Here is an 18,551-nt window from a genome sequence, read left to right as displayed (position 1 = left end):
CAAACTGTGAAATTTATTCCATCATTTGAACAATTGAAGCCTAGTAGGTTTAATTCAGTTAATGTATTTTCTAGATTAAATCAGAATTAGGCATGGTGTTATTGTGTTCCTCTCCAAACTTTATTCTGCTTTTATTCATAACAAAATGCCTACATGAACTTTCTCAGGGTTATGAAGAAAAATCAAATAAGGTGTTTTGCTAGGCACAGTGCTATGTTCACAATGCATTGGTAACTTCAAGGTGAATGATGTGTAGTATTTATAATGGTATGCGAAAAAGTAGGTTTTTGCAATGTTTCTTTGCTTAATAGTTGTCTCATGCCCTCATCGCATTATATTCGAGTGGCAAATGAAGATAATTCAATTTGTAAAATTTATTCTTTAATATATTCATGCATTCATTCATGCATTCATTAATGCTTTCCATCATTCGTTCATTCATGCATTTATTCATGCATTCATTAATGCTTTCCATCATTCGTTCATTCATGCATTTATTCATGCATTCATTCATTCATGCATTCATTAATGCTTTCCATCATTCGTTCATTCATGCATTCATTCATTTATTCATTCATTCATGCATTCATTGCCATTCTTTAAGATTAAAAAAAGATTTTTTTAATTTATTTCAAGTATAGAAATTTGAATGGTTTTAGTTAACCGTTATATCCCTGGTGTTTGGTGACAACGCAATAAAGTAATGTTTTTTGTGTCATTGTGCTGTACTATTAGATATAGTAAGAGTCGTATGTTAGCATGCTGTTTTAAAATAGTCCGTAGTCTCTGAATCACTCCACTGAGCAAAGTGTCACTTCCTCTGCATGTGTGCTGGACACAGGTCTGTTGGACACAGTGCCGCCTCATTTGCGTTGTGACAGACGCCGGCAGGGTTTCCCCTCCCGCCTCTGATCTGTAATTATCTGATAAGGTATGTGGCGCAGTGAAAGTTACCCACAATCCCTCCCAACATTCCAGTGTCCTGCTGGCCAGCAGAAAACAGTATGTTCTCTGTGCAAAGCCTCTGAGCGCCACTGACCTCTGCACTGCTCCCTCCATGCTTTAATGAAAGTATCAGTGCTTCAGGAACTATACCTGACCCCTGGCAGACCTCTCACAGCACATACACGGACAGCCCATCTGTCTGTGTGTACCTGTTTACCTGAGGTTATCTGTCCTCCCAGATTAAGGTTTTAGGGTCGAACTGCCTCTCTCTTATATTATTTAAAATAAACTTTGAATGTCTAATAAACATTTAAGGTCACAAATCCTACAGACTTGGGCGAATACAGCTGGTGGATCTGCTGAAAGTGCATTTGTAGGAGTATTGTACTGTATCTAATAATACAAATTCAAACGCTTTTTCATTTACGGTTGTGTTTCAGTAAATACGCATTTATAAAATTTTAAGTAGTCTTTTGAAGGTTTAATGAACATAAGTCCATTTTGAAGGGTGCATTTGTGGCACGACTTTTATTCTGACAACTCATTAATTTACGGTCTTTGTTTAGCAGTTCTGTCTAATAAAAATTTTACACGCTGCATTTACATTATAGTGTGATATCATATATATCAGCTTTATATCCAACTGGCTTTCTAAAATATCGGTTTGGGCATCATCAAAAAATCCATTTTGGTCAACCAGATTATACTTATTTTTCAGTACTCAAAAATGTTTAAAAAAATTAGCCTTATTAAAAATATACTTTTTATTACAATATTTGGTAGCTCTCTAGGTTTTATAATTGCCCTTGACCTAACCTGAGGTATTAGCTGATTGTCTGTTGTTTAATTAATAATTTTAGCTGTAAATGGGGCACAGTCAGAGCTGTTTATAATCTTACGCAGAATAGTATGTTGTTGTGTTGTAGTTTTGTTTGGTGTCCTATTAGAACAAGAATCTTTAAGGAGAATTGGAACACATCTTTTACAACTAGTTGTCTGAAGGTCAGTGCTGTACTGGTGGCCTGGTCATTTCAACAGAAGTCACACACACTTGTGAGAATCCCAAAGAAATATCTCAATGTTACTGTGGTGAGAAAAGCCAACTTTTCATACTTGATGATGGGGAAAAAATGGCTGAATAGATTCCAGCCAAACCAGATTCTCTTAAAGTGTATTTCTTAAAGGGAAGTTCAGATCCTGAATGTGTTTAACATGTTTCGCTGTGCCTGTTGCAAATTCAAAAGCAGATAATAAAGGGCATCTGATAGTGTTTCATTAAATTACCTCTAAGATCCTAAGGTTTAGCTGACTTTTAGATCACGGAATGACAAATACATGTGCTAGTGTTACACACGAGAGTGATGTTTGAGCTGCTGTAAGTGCAGGGAATGGCAACACAAAGGACTGTACGCTTCACATTACTTCATTCCTTCACCGAAGGCCTGCGTGAATGAGAGCGATTCCAGGATATCGTTTTACCAATTTCCCAATGTTCACGCTTGACTTCAGCAGAAGAAAATTATGGGTCAGTTTACGTCAAATTCTTGACAGTCCATTGAAATCGGAGAAAGGGATTTACACATTGTTTTATTCACGAGAGAAAAAAAAATAAGGTTGTCAATCAGTTCAAATTTAATCAAATATTGATCAGTTAACCAATATTTCAAATTCAAATTCAAATTCATTTTGAATTTGATATTTGATATTTGGTGAGAAAAGCGCCACAAAAACAGATAATTCAAATAGAATAAATCTGGGGTTTTCAAACTTATATATATATTTATAAGCTGTGAAATTGCATTATATTTTTGGCTTGAAAGTGTTATTTGAAAATCGTTTGCTCATTTTCAATATCACTGCACATAAGACATTAGCACTGTTTATTTTATAATGCCAGTTAACTCTGCACAAGATTTTGATTTTAAAGCGGAGTTTTTCTGTTGCTGGCTCTGTTGGGTTGTTATTATCTTATGTTTTATTTTATTTTAAAACTGAGGTTTTATGTTTTTGGGTTGTTGTTTTATTCTTTTAATTTTAATTTTAATATGATTATTTTATTTTTATTATTATTTTATTTTAAAACTGAGTTTTTTTGTTGTTGGCATTGTTGGGTTGTTATTTAATTTAATTTATTTTATTAAATTTTTTTTGTAATAAATAATTGAATTAAATTGTGTTAAATTGTGAAAACCCTCAAAGAATCCCGTCCCAATTCAGGTGTGTGGGGTACTACATGCAGCAGGAGTCCCATGAATGGGATGGTCAGATATTTCTTTCAGAGTCTGGCTTTCAGGACATTACAGACCCACTGATGCAGAAAGCGCTTTACAAAGACTCTGTCAACAGAAGATAATGGAGTACAAAAGACTTTAATACAGTCACTTAAAGCTACTTTAATGCAGCGCGGGCATCGCTTTGAGGATGAAATGACAGTCCACATGATAGATTAAGGGTTAAGGGCAACTGTATTTTTTTCCCAGATTTCCGCTTGCGTGCTCTCTTTGTGGGGCATAACAAGGCTTGTCTGACTTAAACACCTCTTTTGGCCCAAGCGTGCTTGCATGGGATGGACACAATGTAGATTCTACGCCGTCGCTTCCGTCCGGCTCTGTCTTTTTGTCTGTTGATGAATGTAGCTTTTATGCTGGATTTTTGTTGACATTTTCCTGCTGGAGGGATTTTCTTGTCGGCTTTCTAATACTTGGCAAAGAGCTATGTCAATCGCACTTGGCAACCAGGAACTCCTAGGATGTCCTGCTCCTCTGCTTTTGTGGCTTCTCAAAGGCCTGGGAGCAGATGGACAGGGTGCGATGCTCTCATTTGGACCGATATGCCACAATGTTGATGTTAGCGAACGCCCAGTTCTAGATCCTTCTTGTTTTTGTAGAGGAGATGATTGTTGAGTTATGAGGTAATTAGATAGGCATGGCCATCCAGGTTGGTAGCCAGTGTTTTTAACGCTGGGAGAGGGTTGTTTTCCTCATGGATCGTAATATATCCCCTGGTCTGACATGCTGCATTTACTCTGAATGGACACAGGAAGAAAGCAGCAGTTTTTTCTCTTCATGCCAAATGTTAGTTGACTTGCATGAACTGTTTTTAAAGGATAGGCTTGCAGACTTCCACATTCCGGAAAAGAGGAAAGTATGTACAGTGGAATTCCGAATCCTAGTGGAGAAATACCAAGGATAAGTGATAGAATCTTATCCAAACATTCTTCATTTTGACTTTTCATAGAACTGCAGTGAAACACATAACAGATAGACATATACAGAAATGTTTTTATTTGATTTTTTATATTGATTTGTATGTATTATATTTTTAATATCTTTATATTTATTTAATATGTATAATGTTAATGCAGTTTTTTTTAGATATTACTGTATATGTGAAGTTTCACACATCTAAAGAACAACTTGATTTCTAGATGAGCAACACTAAAAGTATGTTGCAGTATAAGTTTAGATTTGTATAATTTGTATATATTTGTATTTGTGTACTGTATGTATTTTTTATGAAATTTATATTTAATTTTATATATGTGTATATAGATTTTTATAATGTTAATAATGCCATTTTTTATTCTATTTGTTAAAGTAATGAAACTATTTTAACTTTCACAAGCCTAAAGTACACAAATTAATTTCTAGATGAACAACACTGAAAGTAATACATTGCAGTTCATTATATATAATCATCATATAATGTATTGTTATATTTTTAAATATACATTTTATGTACAGTATTTATATTAATTTGTGTATATATTTTTTGCGGGGGTGGGGAGTATAATAATACTATTTTAAGTTTCACAAAAGATGGACAACAAAAAAGTACTTACTAAAATGAATTTGCTGCTGTTCATTAACTGAGCCACATGTTGATTCTGATTCAGTTCATTCAGTGAAGGATCTAGACCTGTGAAAGCTGAGCTTGTGAGTCATTTTGAATGATTAATTAAAAGTGTAATTTGCTAATGACTCAAACAATATTGGTTGCGCTGCATGTTTTGACTGATAGAGACCTATGATTCTTTGCAGTTATTTTGAAAGGTTTTTCATTGTTGAATAGACTTGCACGCTATGGGATGACTGAACTGGGATTACTCAAACTGAATCAAGTTTCATGCAATGCAGAAGGAAAGCACAAGTGTGCCACAGCTCTGTAATTAAAACACATGTGTTGTGTTGTAATGCTGATGTCTCTTTATAGTCCGAACATGTTGCTCTGTATGTAACGTGATCTGCAGCGTCTGGATTCTCTGATCGCTCTAAGCTTGTGAGGATATCTCACATTCACATGCACAAAGCAATGCATTGTTCATTGGTCAGTGGTGACTCAAAGAACATCTCTAAGTCTGTGTAATAATGTGCCTTCAGGAACTCAGAGAAGGCTGATAAAAGCATGGCATAAGATAGTGACATAGATCATGTGTTTGTACTGTATTCGCTATATAATATATATTATTATTATTATTTGAATTTATAAATAAAAATGTTAAAACTAGAAAACATTTTATAAATTTTTAAAGATTCATATTTTGAGCCTCATTCATTTAATGTTAGCGTTAAGTTAAAGTTAAGTAGAATAACTTATTAAAAATGTATTTAATTGCAATTTTCTTTCAGAGCATATTAAAGTACATACTGGAAATAATCCTAAATATATTAATATTTAAAATGACTATAATATAACAAATATTAAATATTAATTTAACATTTGTAAATATATTATTTTAATTTATATATATATTTTTTAAAGTAGAATATTAAAACGAGAAAAGAGTACAAATTTTTGTATTTTAAATTATTATTTTATATAAATGTTTACTTTAGAGAGTTGCGTTTCTTTATTTAGGATGGCATATCAGCATGTTTTTAAGAACTAATATATATATATATATATATATATATATATATATATATATATATATATATATATATATATATATATATATATATATATATATATATATATATATATATATATATATATATATATTAAAATAAAATATATATGTATTAATTTAACTGATATCCGATGAATCAGAACACAAGAGACTGCCAAAAATAATGTCACAGCCCATCTGAAAATTACAAATCAACCCTTTTTAAGACATTTTTTGTATATTAATTTCTGACTTTCAGTAGTAAAATATGTTGAAGTTTAAAAGAAAGTCAAAAAATGCTTAATGTATAATTGCGTTCTGTACTTATGCTCATTGTGAGTTCATACCTTACTTTTTCTAACCCAGGCCATCTGGAGATGATAAAGATATGATCTGCGGTAAAAGCATTTGTGTGGACGCTGACATGTGCACGGCTGTTGATGCCTGCCAGACAGATTATTTGTGCTGCTTTATAACACCTATTCAGGTGTGTTTTACACCTGTGTCCCTTTGATCCAACACTTCTGTGAGTGATAAAAGAGCTTATCAGACTGTATGAGTCTAATGCTCACATCAAGTCAACAGCCAAAAGTTGGTGTGTCGTTTATTGTCATTGGTGTGTCTCAATTAGCAGTAAAAGTAAATCTACTACACTTGCTGAATATGAATAAACATAAGCATAATACACACTGTGTACTTTGTCAAGTCCACATAATTATCTGTTTGGAGATGACCTTTACCTCAACTCTGGCTGATTTTCATCAATTATGAGATAAAAAATCACAATTGTGAGAGATTTTATAATTTACTGTCGTATTATAATTTACCGTTATTATACTATTATTATTTTATTATCAAAAAGAGTTTCAGAGTATATTTCTTTGGGTCTATTGAGTTCTTTCTTTCTTTCTTTCTTTCTTTCTTTCTTTCTTTCTTTCTTTCTTTCTTTCTTTCTTTCTTTCTTTCTATTTTATAAAACAGACTTTCAGATTTTTTCTTAGAATCTGTTGATTTTTTTTTATTTTAATTTTAATTTTAAATAGGCATCCAGACCTTTTTTCTTGTTGGCTTTTATTGGTTCTTGTTGGGTTTAAATTAAATTAAATTAAATTAAATTAAATTAAATTAAATTAAATTAAATTAAATTAAATTAAATTAAATTTTTTGTTTAATCTGAGTTTTTATTCTTGTTGCTTCTGTTGGATCTTTTATTTAATTTTTTTTCTTACTCATGATGTTTGTTTTTGAGGCTCACACTATTTTTGGACTATTTTTTTTTACATCTATTTAAATAAACCTGAACATGTTAAGATTAATTTTTACATTTGCCTTATCAAGGCCTTATCAAAGCTAAGCTACCCATTTAGGCTGATACCGACCCTGCTATCGTTTCATGTAAGATCTGTAGGATATTTATTGTGTGATGAAGGTCGGATCTGCTGACAAGCGCTATCAGCGTTGGCTGTTATCAGTTCAGAATCACTGAATGTCACCTTCAGCTCCGACGCTCGTGTCTTTGGGCCAAACACGTGACTGATTTCAGAGCGGGACTTTCATTTCCCTCAGCTGATGGTCATTGAGCTAGAACAGATGAGGCTTTTGGTTTTGTATGGACACTACGACTAAGACAGACGGCTGATATAATAGAATCTGTCAAGTATAAGAGGCCTGTATATCCATCACTAGGACCAAGACCACAAATGCTCAATATCGGACCATTCAAACAGCTTATTAAGTTTCCAAGTAGCAATAATAATAATGTTAAATGCAGATCTGCTTTGCTAATTTCAGTTAACAAGCGGCACGTGCATGCTTTTTTCTGTGTTTTCATTGGTCTGAGAGGCCCATGGCATGTTTTCCATAGTTTCTGTTCCTTCTCAGATGTACGGTGGTGTTTATCTGATGTGACTTCAAAGTTCTCCAGCAATGAAACATAATAAACTGAGCTTCATTACAGCTTTTTATGCTGCCACAGACAGTCAAAACATCTGAGGAGAGATGTCTTTCTCATGTTTTTTCTTGAGATTTTTTGACACGACACTGCACTGGTACTTTTCGGTCCTTCCTAATATGCAGTAGATTTTTGAGCTCATGTGATTTCATTTAATATACTGAATAAAATGTTATATCACTACTCAGTGGATGTTTTCATTAATTGAGCAGATGTTGCCAATGTATTTTCTATTTAACGGTGAAGTGTAGAGTTTTTGAACCCCTGGCACAATATACAGATTTTCTTTTACAGAGTGGCTATTTGCACTTAGTCTTGTTGGCAAAGGCTATTTACAGTAACTCCACCCACTAAGTGTGATTGAGTTAGTCAACACTAAAAAAAGACACAAATTCAGCATCAGTTTCACTAGTGTAGATTGTAAGGTGCGTGCTTTTTGACGCGATCGACCCGATTTCAAACCCGCCTTTTGCCAAACTTTTTTTCTCCCTTTTGAAATCTCATATCGCATCAGAAAGGCATTTATTTTCAATGAAAATTAAGGAAATAATCAAAGTTGAAAATAAAGTATCGGGTAGGGTTAGGGTAGGTGTAGGGAGGGCTTTATTGTCCCAATAAGGTGGCATCCATTTAATAATTTGAATTAAAACTATAATTTACACTCAATACATTATTATTGCTACTGTTTTATAATGCACTACAATATTGAGGTGCGGATAATTGCCACTATTTGCAATAAGTAGTATAAATAGCAGAAAATCTTGCTATTTTAACATAGTGTAAATATAATCTATAGCTATTTGCACTTAGTGTAAATAGCATCTAATTGCTCTTTTCAGGCAATTGTGTAAACATTCAAGTTGTACGTCTTAGCATTTAGAGCGCAACAGGTACTGCATAACAGGAATGATCCATGAATTATGTCTGTTAACCAGAAGCATTAACAGTCAGGCTTTAACAAGCTGTGGCGAACCTCACTGCTGTTCCGTCCAAAGCAGTTACAACAGTAACAGGCTAAAAACAGCATCCTGTGTGATTTAACAATCACAGCTACTGTGTGTGTGTGTGTGTGTGTGTCTGCCTGCCAGGCAGTAGCTGATGACGCTAAGGTGAGGAGTGACTGAGAAGCAGGCGGTGAAAGCTGATGATTGTATGTTTTTGTTGTGTGATCAGTGAAAGAGATCAGGCAGAAGTCGCTCATTGCTCCTCTATACTGCAGTCTGATCACACAATCAACAAGACATACCTGTGAGAATGAACTCAACGTCATTATTACATCATAATGGAAACAGAATGCGTCTCATGTTGTCCATCAGTATAGATGAACAGGTGTTTAATTCCAAGCTGATTAGTTGTTTCACTTTGTCAGCGCTGATTTGAGATGCTTTTGATCTGTCAGTTCACACTGGGAACACTCACAGTGAATTAATTTGGAAATTTCTGATGTCAGTGTTTGCATAATGCATGCATAGGAACCAGTAAAGCTTTTTCAAGCTTTTTTCTTCTTAAGACAATAGTACATTAGTCACTGGCCACAAGGTGGAGGCATGGTTAAAACAAAGTACAATTACAATTGTAATGGTCAAGATTCAGAGGCAGTGTGAATGATTCCATTGAACTGATTGCATTCCATTGGATTGGGTGGAATGACAAATTATATATCATGGTACACACACTAATACATCTACTAATAAATATACAAATACATATTCATATATTTTAGTATATATATATATATATATATACTAAAATATATGAATATGTATTTGTATATTTATTATTATTAAAATATAATGATATATAATAACACAGTATTATTTAATTAATATACTATGTAATTAATTGGCATATAATTAATTGGCATAATTATTGTAATATAATACATAATTATTAAATATGATACAATTAACAATTATTTTAATAATAATAATATAATTCTAATTTTAGATGATCATTATTCAAGTATTTAGATAATCATTATAATCAAGTATTTAATATATTATTTATTTAATTGATTTTATTATTTGATGTCAATTTAATAATAATAATAATAATAATATTGTTGTTGTCTTATTATTATTATTATTATTATTATTATTAAATGTATTATATATATTATTATAACATTATTCATTGTTAATTAACATATCAGTATTATTATTATTGTTAAAATAATTATATAATCTATCTATCTATCTATCTATCTATCTATCTATCTATCTATCTATCTATCTATCTATCTATCTATCTATCTATCTATCTATCTATCTATCTATCTATCTATCTATCTATCTATCTATCTATCTATCTATCTATCTATCTATCTATCTATCTATCTATCTATCTTTCGGTTTATCTATCTGTCGTTCTATCGTTCTAGCTATCGTTCTGTCTATCTATCCTTCTATCTATCTATCTATTGTTCTATCGTTCTATCTATCGTTCTCTGGTTCTATCTATCTATGTTGCAGCAACACTTAGTTACTGACGTATGTAGTCATGATATTGGAGAAACTCCTCTTGAAATCTGAATCCGAGTGTTCACAGTGCATGTGAATGTGCGGCTGGGTCAGCTGAGTGCTAGTGTTTGGTTGTTTGTGCTGCAGTGTGTTGGCGTCCCTCAGGAGCCGCTGTCAGTAGTGGCGTGCGCTTCGCCCACAGCACCTCCTGTACAGTTACGAGAGCAGGAGGAGCGCCAGAGCTTACTATAGCTAGCTGCAGCTGGCTGTTTTGTTGTCAAGCTGCAATGTTTCCTGTGGGTGAGGACAGTGTGTTTCCTGTGCTCTGTGCGTGTGTATTTTCCCATCATGCTCACTGTCAGCACCCAGGTTCACATCCGGCCCATTTACAGCTGACCAGCACTGGGAAAAGTCTGTTCTGAGAGACTGTTTCTATTTATACCCTCCTTCCCAGGACTTTGTTAAATTCAAGTCCTGTCAGACATGCGGACACATTTTGTAGTGAACTTAAAGATGACTTGTGATTTGTGTGCCACTAGAGGCACCAAACGAAATTGCAATCTATTTGTTCTAGCAAATATAACAATAATGGCCCAATCAGTGATGTGAGTTAAGGTATGACTACTAATAAAATACAGAACAAGAGGAGTGAAATGTCACATTTTTGAAATTCTGTTTGGTGCTGCATAAATTACATCCTTCCCCTTTAAAGGAATAGTTCACCCGAAATAATAATTCTATCATTATTCACATTTTACACTTATGTAATGCCTACTTTAAGAATGTGCTTTGCTTTTGTTTTGTTTTGACAAAAAAAAGACCATTTGACTTGAAATATCAACTTTCTTTCTTTCTTTCTTTCTTTCTTTCTCTTTCTTTCTTTCTTTCTTTCTTTCTTTCTTTCTTTCTTTCTTTCTTTCTTTCTTTCTTTCTTTCTTTCTTTCTTTCTCAGTTCTGATTATGAACTAATCATAAGCTACTTCGTAAACAAATTTTATTAATATATTTATGTCAACATGCAGCAAAACACTTACTGTAGTAACTGATGTATATACTTTCACTCACAATGATTTTTTAAAATTTTATTTTAACATTTGAAGTGTTAAAAGAGAAAACAAATAGCATGCTATGTAAACTTCGTCCATTGGGTGTGCATTGTTTTTGTTCTTTTGTAAGTAGTTGTAAAAAGAAGAGAGAGAGTGAGTGTGTGTGCGTATGTAAAATTATATTTCCTACATTAAAAATGTAGGCATCATATAATGAAAAAAAAAGTACTATGCTAGCTTTGTCCAAGGGACAGACCGAAAGTCGATATTAACTGATAATCTCCCCCCTCGGCACAGCTCAGATTAAAACATGGTGCATTGATGTGTCAAACCAGGTTTGATGCCATTTGCCTGCAAATTCCACTGGTTCATATGTCTGTGGTGGCCAGTTTGAATATGTGGAATGGAGAATGAGATGAAACTGTTGCAGCAGAGGGGAAAATCTACAATGAATAATAACCTTTAGTTTGTGAACATTTGAGGGATTTTTGACAGGCAAACCATAATCAAACCAGTTTGTGGATGTTGCTTGAAAGCTTTAGCAGTTAAAAAAAACACATCCAAACTTTGTACAATAACAATATGTTAGCTTGACAAATCCAACATACATACTCGGTGTGTGTGTGTGTGTGTGTGCGCGCACAAATTTGACTCGTTGAGGCAGGTGCTTGATGTTCTCTCCCCGGGGCATCATGTCACACAGCTTTCGCCAAATGAAAACATGGTCACCGCTCAAGGGGACAGTAAATCTACCTCCTTTAATGGAGGACGTGTTTACAGAATGTCCTGTGACAAGTCTGCCCACAGACGTGTTATTTAATACCTGTCAGTGCATAGAAAAGAACGGCCTGTCCCTTATATCCCACCTCTATCTGTCTTTCTGCCTCTAGATGCTATGCATTCACTTTATTTTAGGCCTGAACTGAGCAGGAGGTGATGTTGAGGTGGTCAGGGCATTCATTAAAGAGGTCCCCTGCTGCTGGTTACGGGGTTGTGACCTGTCTGGCCTTTATATTTCGCATCTCTCGCCCCTGACACATTTACTCCGTGCTAATTCTGCTGATGGCAGTGGAGGCGCATGCAGGGAGGTTTGAAGAGCTCATGCATGCAGGTCCGAGCTCTGTGCTCACTCTGCTCAAACTTAACTGTCTCCCACCAGCCAGCCTTTTCCCATTTTGTGTCCTGGGTACAGATTTATTGACGTACCTCCCTGGTAACCATGGGAAACTGTGTTAAGTGGGTTGTGTTGAAAGACGTAGGCTTGTCTACTGTACATCAGCGCTTACATACTGGAAAATACTGTCCTGTCCTTACCACTAAGGGTGCACTAATACAGGTGCCAAGTAGAGTAAAGCAGAACAGATTATTTATTTTTAAGTATTTATTTAAGAAATAATATATTTTAATTTTTATTATTTTTGCACGCATGCATATAAACATTCTTTTAAAAATACAGTGCTTCATTTCATTGCTTAACAACATTTTCATACTTATTTTTATTTACTCATTGTATTTTGTTATGATGATAATATTATATAAAATTATATGTATATTATTTTACATTAATATACATAAAATAATATAATTAATATATAAATTAATGTATAATAATTAATCATGTATATTTTACAGATTTTATAACTATATAAATAATATACAGTATAAATTAAAGAACACACACAAACACTATATAAATATATTCTTTATATTCATAATTTATTCTATTTTATTACTAAACACAATATCATAATTTTTTTACTAAACGGCAATTTATTGATATCACATGTTAAAATGTTAACAGCCTTAAAGTGCATTTTATAAAATCTTTTTCAACAAATTTGGGGAAATTAAAATGTAGGAGTTTTTAATTAATTATTTAGTTTTCTTATTTAAACTTTTTTATTTTTTGATTGAAAGCGTCCTTTATATTTAATGGTGCTTGTTAATACGTAGCTGCACATTTAATTTTCCTTCTTGTTGCATGGATTTCTGCACTGATTTTGGGGGGAAATCTGCAGAATGAATTTAATGTTAAATGGAGATGAGAGTACCTCACTTTCGTTCATTGGTGTTGTGACCAGCAGTTAATTATGTTTTACACACCTCAGCTTTTGACCTTCTAGAGTCAAACAAACTCATTAGTTACTGTTGTGAAGAACTTGTAAATAAGGCCTCCTATTCTAATAATGTCATGTCAGAGCCAGAGGGGGTTTGGCGGTCCGGTCAGACAGCGTGGAAACTTCTGTCAATGATCAACATGAATGTTAAGAGTCTTCTCTTTAACTGTAGCTCTGTGCGAGGGACCGGTTAAACTTTGACCTCTGAAAAAGCGTGAAGGAAAAAAAAACAATGTTGGGCTCCTAGTACGCCACATGCCGTCCAATGGTCGCATCCCCCCGGGAGAATCTCGCTGAAAAGTGTGTGTGAGTATGCATGTGTTTCCTTTCCATGGCTAACAATGCAGCTCAGGAAATATGTCAGAACAAAGGCCAGACATCCAGGCTCTTGTTCTCAGTGTGCACTGCTGAGGCGGGCTGGGATGCACATATATGCAGGACCGTGACTGTAAATGCACTAATTTAGTTCTTCTGTATGATAAAAGCGAGGTTGGACTTGTTGAGGTTCTTCTTTGACTGATGGGATAATTGTCACAGAAGGCCGTGTGATGTCCCTCTGGATGGTGAGTTGCTTGTTGACCTCTCTAACTTTCTGCATAGGTGGCATGGAGCATTGCAGATGTAAGACTAGTGAAAAATTATGTCTGAATGTGGAAAAAATTTACTTGAGGTTATCATACATAATATACGGGAAACTGTAAGGAAAATCTGTATTTTTTGTTCTTTTTCTTTTTTTTAGGATTTTTTTTTTTTTTAAACCTGGAAATACAATTTTGGGGCTTGACAAAATGAAGACAATAAATATTTTATATTCTATACCATATTTTATGTGTCTAGGTCACGTATCTAAAAATGATCATGTAAAACTTTTTGTGTAGATTGAGATGTTCTTGGAGACTGGAATAATAGCGGCTAAAAATTTTGATTAAATGAAATTAAAAATATATTTATAGTAAAATATACTGAAACAGAACACAGTATTCCTGTTTTCACTGTAATTTTGATCAAATAAATGTAGCTTTTTTTTTTACTTGTTAAAATTATTTGAAAATCTTACCAACCCCAAACTTTTGAATGGTTGTGTACATTTTATAAAGATATTTTTGTATAATTTTTAATGACAATTTCTGTATTAAATTAAAAATAGTATTCTCACAGGGTTATATAGGGCTAATTATCAGATTTGTATTCATTACTTGCCTAGTCATGATAATGAATAAAGTCTTAAATCATGGAAAAGTTCTAGAGTGAAGATATATTTTAAAGAGTTTAGTTATGTACAATAAAACTTGCAAAATGGTAAACATTGATTTGTGAGTGAATGAAGGTGGTTTTACAAGATTGATTTACAAAATGGTCATTATTAGCATATTAATCTGAATCAGATATATTTTAAAAATCCATGTGGTGATTCAATGAGTATAGAAAATAATGTATTTTTACTAGTGGTCTCAGATTTGGACCCCTCTATAGTATAGTAGATAATAGTAGAGAATGGGTTTATTATGGCTAATTAGTAGAAATCAATGTTGTATTTTGGTTTTATATATATGTATGTTCTTTCAGTATGACATCATGACTGTGATAATACACAGTGCATATTTCAATCACAGCCCCTCAGGTTGTGTTTTTCAGCTCTTATCTTATCGGTCTCTGAATCTGGGTAAAGGACAAACAAGATATAAAGTGTAACCGACACACTCCAAGTCCAGACTTGTCAGTGAGGTGTGTTACGAGACAGGGCTTCAGTGAACTACAAACCAGGGACGATGTTCCTGTTTACTAAACCGACCAATCCAGCGCTTCTTACAGATTGCAGCAGTCTGAAATCTTTGTTTACATCTTTTTTGGCGGAGGTGATGAGCCTTTCACAGTTTTCCTGTGTTGTCCAAATACTTTTGTTTGCGGATGAACGTCAGACTTTGCAAGCTCAAGGTTGACAAGTTACTCAAAATTGAATTCTGGCTGCTTCAAAGTGGGACAGGATTGTTCAGTGCAACTCAGTTTAATTTATGATGTCTCTAGGATAAAATGAGTTTTGGATCCCTTGTAAACTACAGTTTGGTTTCTTTGTTGATTATGGAACGTAAGTACCTGCTTACTTGGAAATTACACTGTAACAAACAATGTTATTGATAAGCTAAAATTCGTAAAATACTTTTAAATGGTATCACCCAAAAAATACAAAATTTGTTCACCCTCAAGCCAAGTTGTTAGATGTGTTTGTTTCTTCATCAGAACAGATGTGGAGAAAGTCCAAACAGCTGATAAAAACATCACAGTAATGCACAAGTGATCCCCACACCACTCCAGTCCATCGATTAATGTCTTGTGAAGGTGAAAAGCTGAATGTTTGTAAGAAACAAATCCATCATTAAGATGTTTTAACTTTAAAACGTCGCTTCTGTCAATATATTGAGTTCATAATCTGTAATAATGCTTTCTGCTTCATGAAAAAGTTCATCCTCTGTTGTCCTCTTACATCAAAATCCACCCTGTTTTTACTTGTAAACAGTGCTTGATTTGTGCATATTTCTCTCCTGATTCAGATGACTTTTTCACTGGAGAAAGCAATATTATGGATTATTTTAGCTCCTATTTTAGCTGGAAGTGACATTTGAAGTAAAGAAAAAAAAAACATCTTAAAGATGGATTTGTTTATTACAAACACACAGTTTTTGGATTACTTGCGTTACTTGTAGATTTTTACTGTCCCCTGGTTTTTACTCTTATTCTTATGGCACCCATTCACTGCAGAGGATCAGTTGGTAAGCAAGTGATGTACTAATAAGTTACTCTGATGAAAGAAAATCTGTTCTGATGAAAAAACAAACTCCTCTACTTCTTGGATGGCCTGAGGGTGAGTACCTTTTCAGCAACTTTATTTTTTATTTTTGGGTGAACTATACCTTTAAGAGGTAAATAATTCCCATGTCAGATAATTGGCTTTAAAATCAAACATAATGAAGATGAATGAGCTTTGTAGATTCTTGCATTAAGTGCTAAATTCTCTTTACTTATGCATTCATGTTTGATTATTACTGTATTTTGGTGGATAATTACACACTGTAAAAAATTTCAAAGCGGTTTCAACGAATTATTATTTAGTAACTAATTCCACAGAAATTTTACATTCAGTGAATTTCTGAATTCAAAGTGTTGCCTGAATTGTTATTTTTTTTAGTTGGCTCAGCCTTTAATGAAGTTTTATAGTGCACGTGCACGTGCACGTGTTTTTATTAGTTTAGTCAACATTAGCATAACTAATTGTTGACTGGATTTGAAAATAACCATTAATTCAATGTTTTTCAAATATATTTGTGTAGACTTAATATAAGATGTCCTTTCAACTAAGGTCAAGCAATAAAATTAGCTCAATTTAAATATTTTTGCCCTTCCAACATTTTAATTAGATTTTTTTACAGTGTAGGTTAGTCCTACAAATTGGTGTTTTACCAATTCTATACATTGTAATTGCTGCTCAGTTTGAAGGACATATGAAATCCTATTACATTAGGGGGAAGGAACTTAAAACAGCGGTTCTGTCATTAGCACTCTTCCCCACATTGTCTACTTTGTCCATTAACATCATTTGCTGCCAGTCATGTTGGTCCGAGGAAATATGCTGCCTATGTACAAGAGTTCACCAGCAAAGGTTAGAAGCACAGACCATAACAAAGAGTCAGATGACAGATCCATGAAAAGCCGGAGGGCTTTGACGGTGCTGTGCACTGCTTCGGCACAACTGTTTTGATGGCTTTGTGTTGTGAATGTCTCGAATTCCTGGTCACAGTGCCTGCAGGTCATTCAGAGAGTCTATTTAACCCTCAGGATGGTCTTTATGTGCACTTCACACTATAGGAGCCCACAAGTGAAGCGTGTCTGCACAAGTGAGGCATGTCTCCAGGTCGGGTCCCGCTGGAGGTTCTGCCTCTTAGTGACGGGTTTATGGACACAGACTGTGGATTAAAATAACAGCCTCTTTCACACAGTCACTGGACAGTCTTGCTGAGCAACTGCCCAAAACAGTGACCTTTCAAATTGCTCGTACGGCTTCAGTTTCCTCTATTGCGAGCTTTTAGTGAGAATTGGTATTTTTGGGTCATTGCCGAAATGCTCTTTTTTTTGTGACTGGATCTATATTTTTTTATTGGATCTAAGTTATGCAAAGACACACAAAAAATGCTGAATGATGAACATGTTAAAATGTCTTGGTGGTGTAACTGACTGGAGACAAAAAAAAGAAGCTGCATTAAAAGGTAAAAAATTTATTTGGAGAGGCAAAAACAAAGTTGTTGGTGGATGCGATGTAACAAAATTCAGGAAGTCATGGGACAAGCAAACTGTGATCCTGTTAAATGCTCTTATTTAGTTTTATTTATTTATTTAAAATTATTATAATAATATTTTGTATTTGTATTTTGTACTATATATACAGTATATATATATTTTTTATCTATTTACCTATCTATTACCTATATATAATGTTTTGTATTTAATTTAATTAAATTTTTATATTTTATTTTATATTTTATTTCAAATATGATTTTCATGACATGGCAAGGTTTAAAAATGGTTTAAACTTTTTTTTAAATATTTTTACTTTTTTTTACATTTTGAAACTTTTAAGAGGACATTATTTGTATTTTTGTAATAAAATGATTAAACCACTATTTTCATAAAGTGTGATTTCTTTTTTTTTTTTTGCCGAAGAGGGTATTTTTTCCGCTCTTTTTTTTTTTTTGTTTTTTTGTTTTTGTTTTTTTTTTGGCGCTGTCAAACGATTAATCGTGATTAATCACATTCAAAATAAGTTTTTGTTTACATAATATATATGTGTGTGTACTGTAAATATTTGTATATATAAATACACACACATGCATGTATATATTTAAGAAAAATATACTGTTTATATTAAATATATTTGTGAATAATATAAATGATATAAATATACATATATCCATGTAAATACATGTAAATATTTTCAGAATATATGCATGTGTGTGTATTTTTATATACATAATAAATACACACAGTATGCACACATATATTATGTAAACACAAACTTTTATTTTGGATGCAATTAATTGCGATTAATCGTTTGTTATTATTATTATTATTATTATTATTACCAACATGAATACA

The 18,551-nt window shown here is 33.3% G+C and overlaps 1 protein-coding gene across 4 annotated transcripts in view; it reads left to right on the top strand.

Annotated features, from left to right (window-relative positions):
• Nucleotides 1-18,551, top strand: part of LOC306877329 (tensin-1-like) — a 230,367-nt gene that overhangs the window by 10,886 nt on the left and 200,930 nt on the right. The window contains exon 1 of one of the 4 annotated variants that reach the window (XM_079429039.1): nucleotides 13,769-13,969. The exons of 2 other annotated variants lie outside the window; for them this stretch is intronic. In XM_079429039.1, coding sequence (XP_079285165.1) covers nucleotides 13,955-13,969 — 15 coding nt within the window. In that variant the 5' untranslated portion in view covers nucleotides 13,769-13,954. Of the gene's footprint in view, nucleotides 1-13,768; nucleotides 13,970-18,551 lie in introns of those variants that run through there. One more of the 4 variants, XM_079429038.1, reaches the window with a different exon arrangement.

The sequence above is a fragment of the Barbus barbus genome, assembly GCF_936440315.1.
Source record: "Barbus barbus genome assembly, chromosome: 11".
Classification (NCBI taxonomy): Eukaryota; Metazoa; Chordata; class Actinopteri; order Cypriniformes; family Cyprinidae; genus Barbus; species Barbus barbus.
The sequence above is the reverse complement of the archived record's forward strand: the minus strand, read 5'-3'. Positions and strand labels throughout refer to the sequence as shown.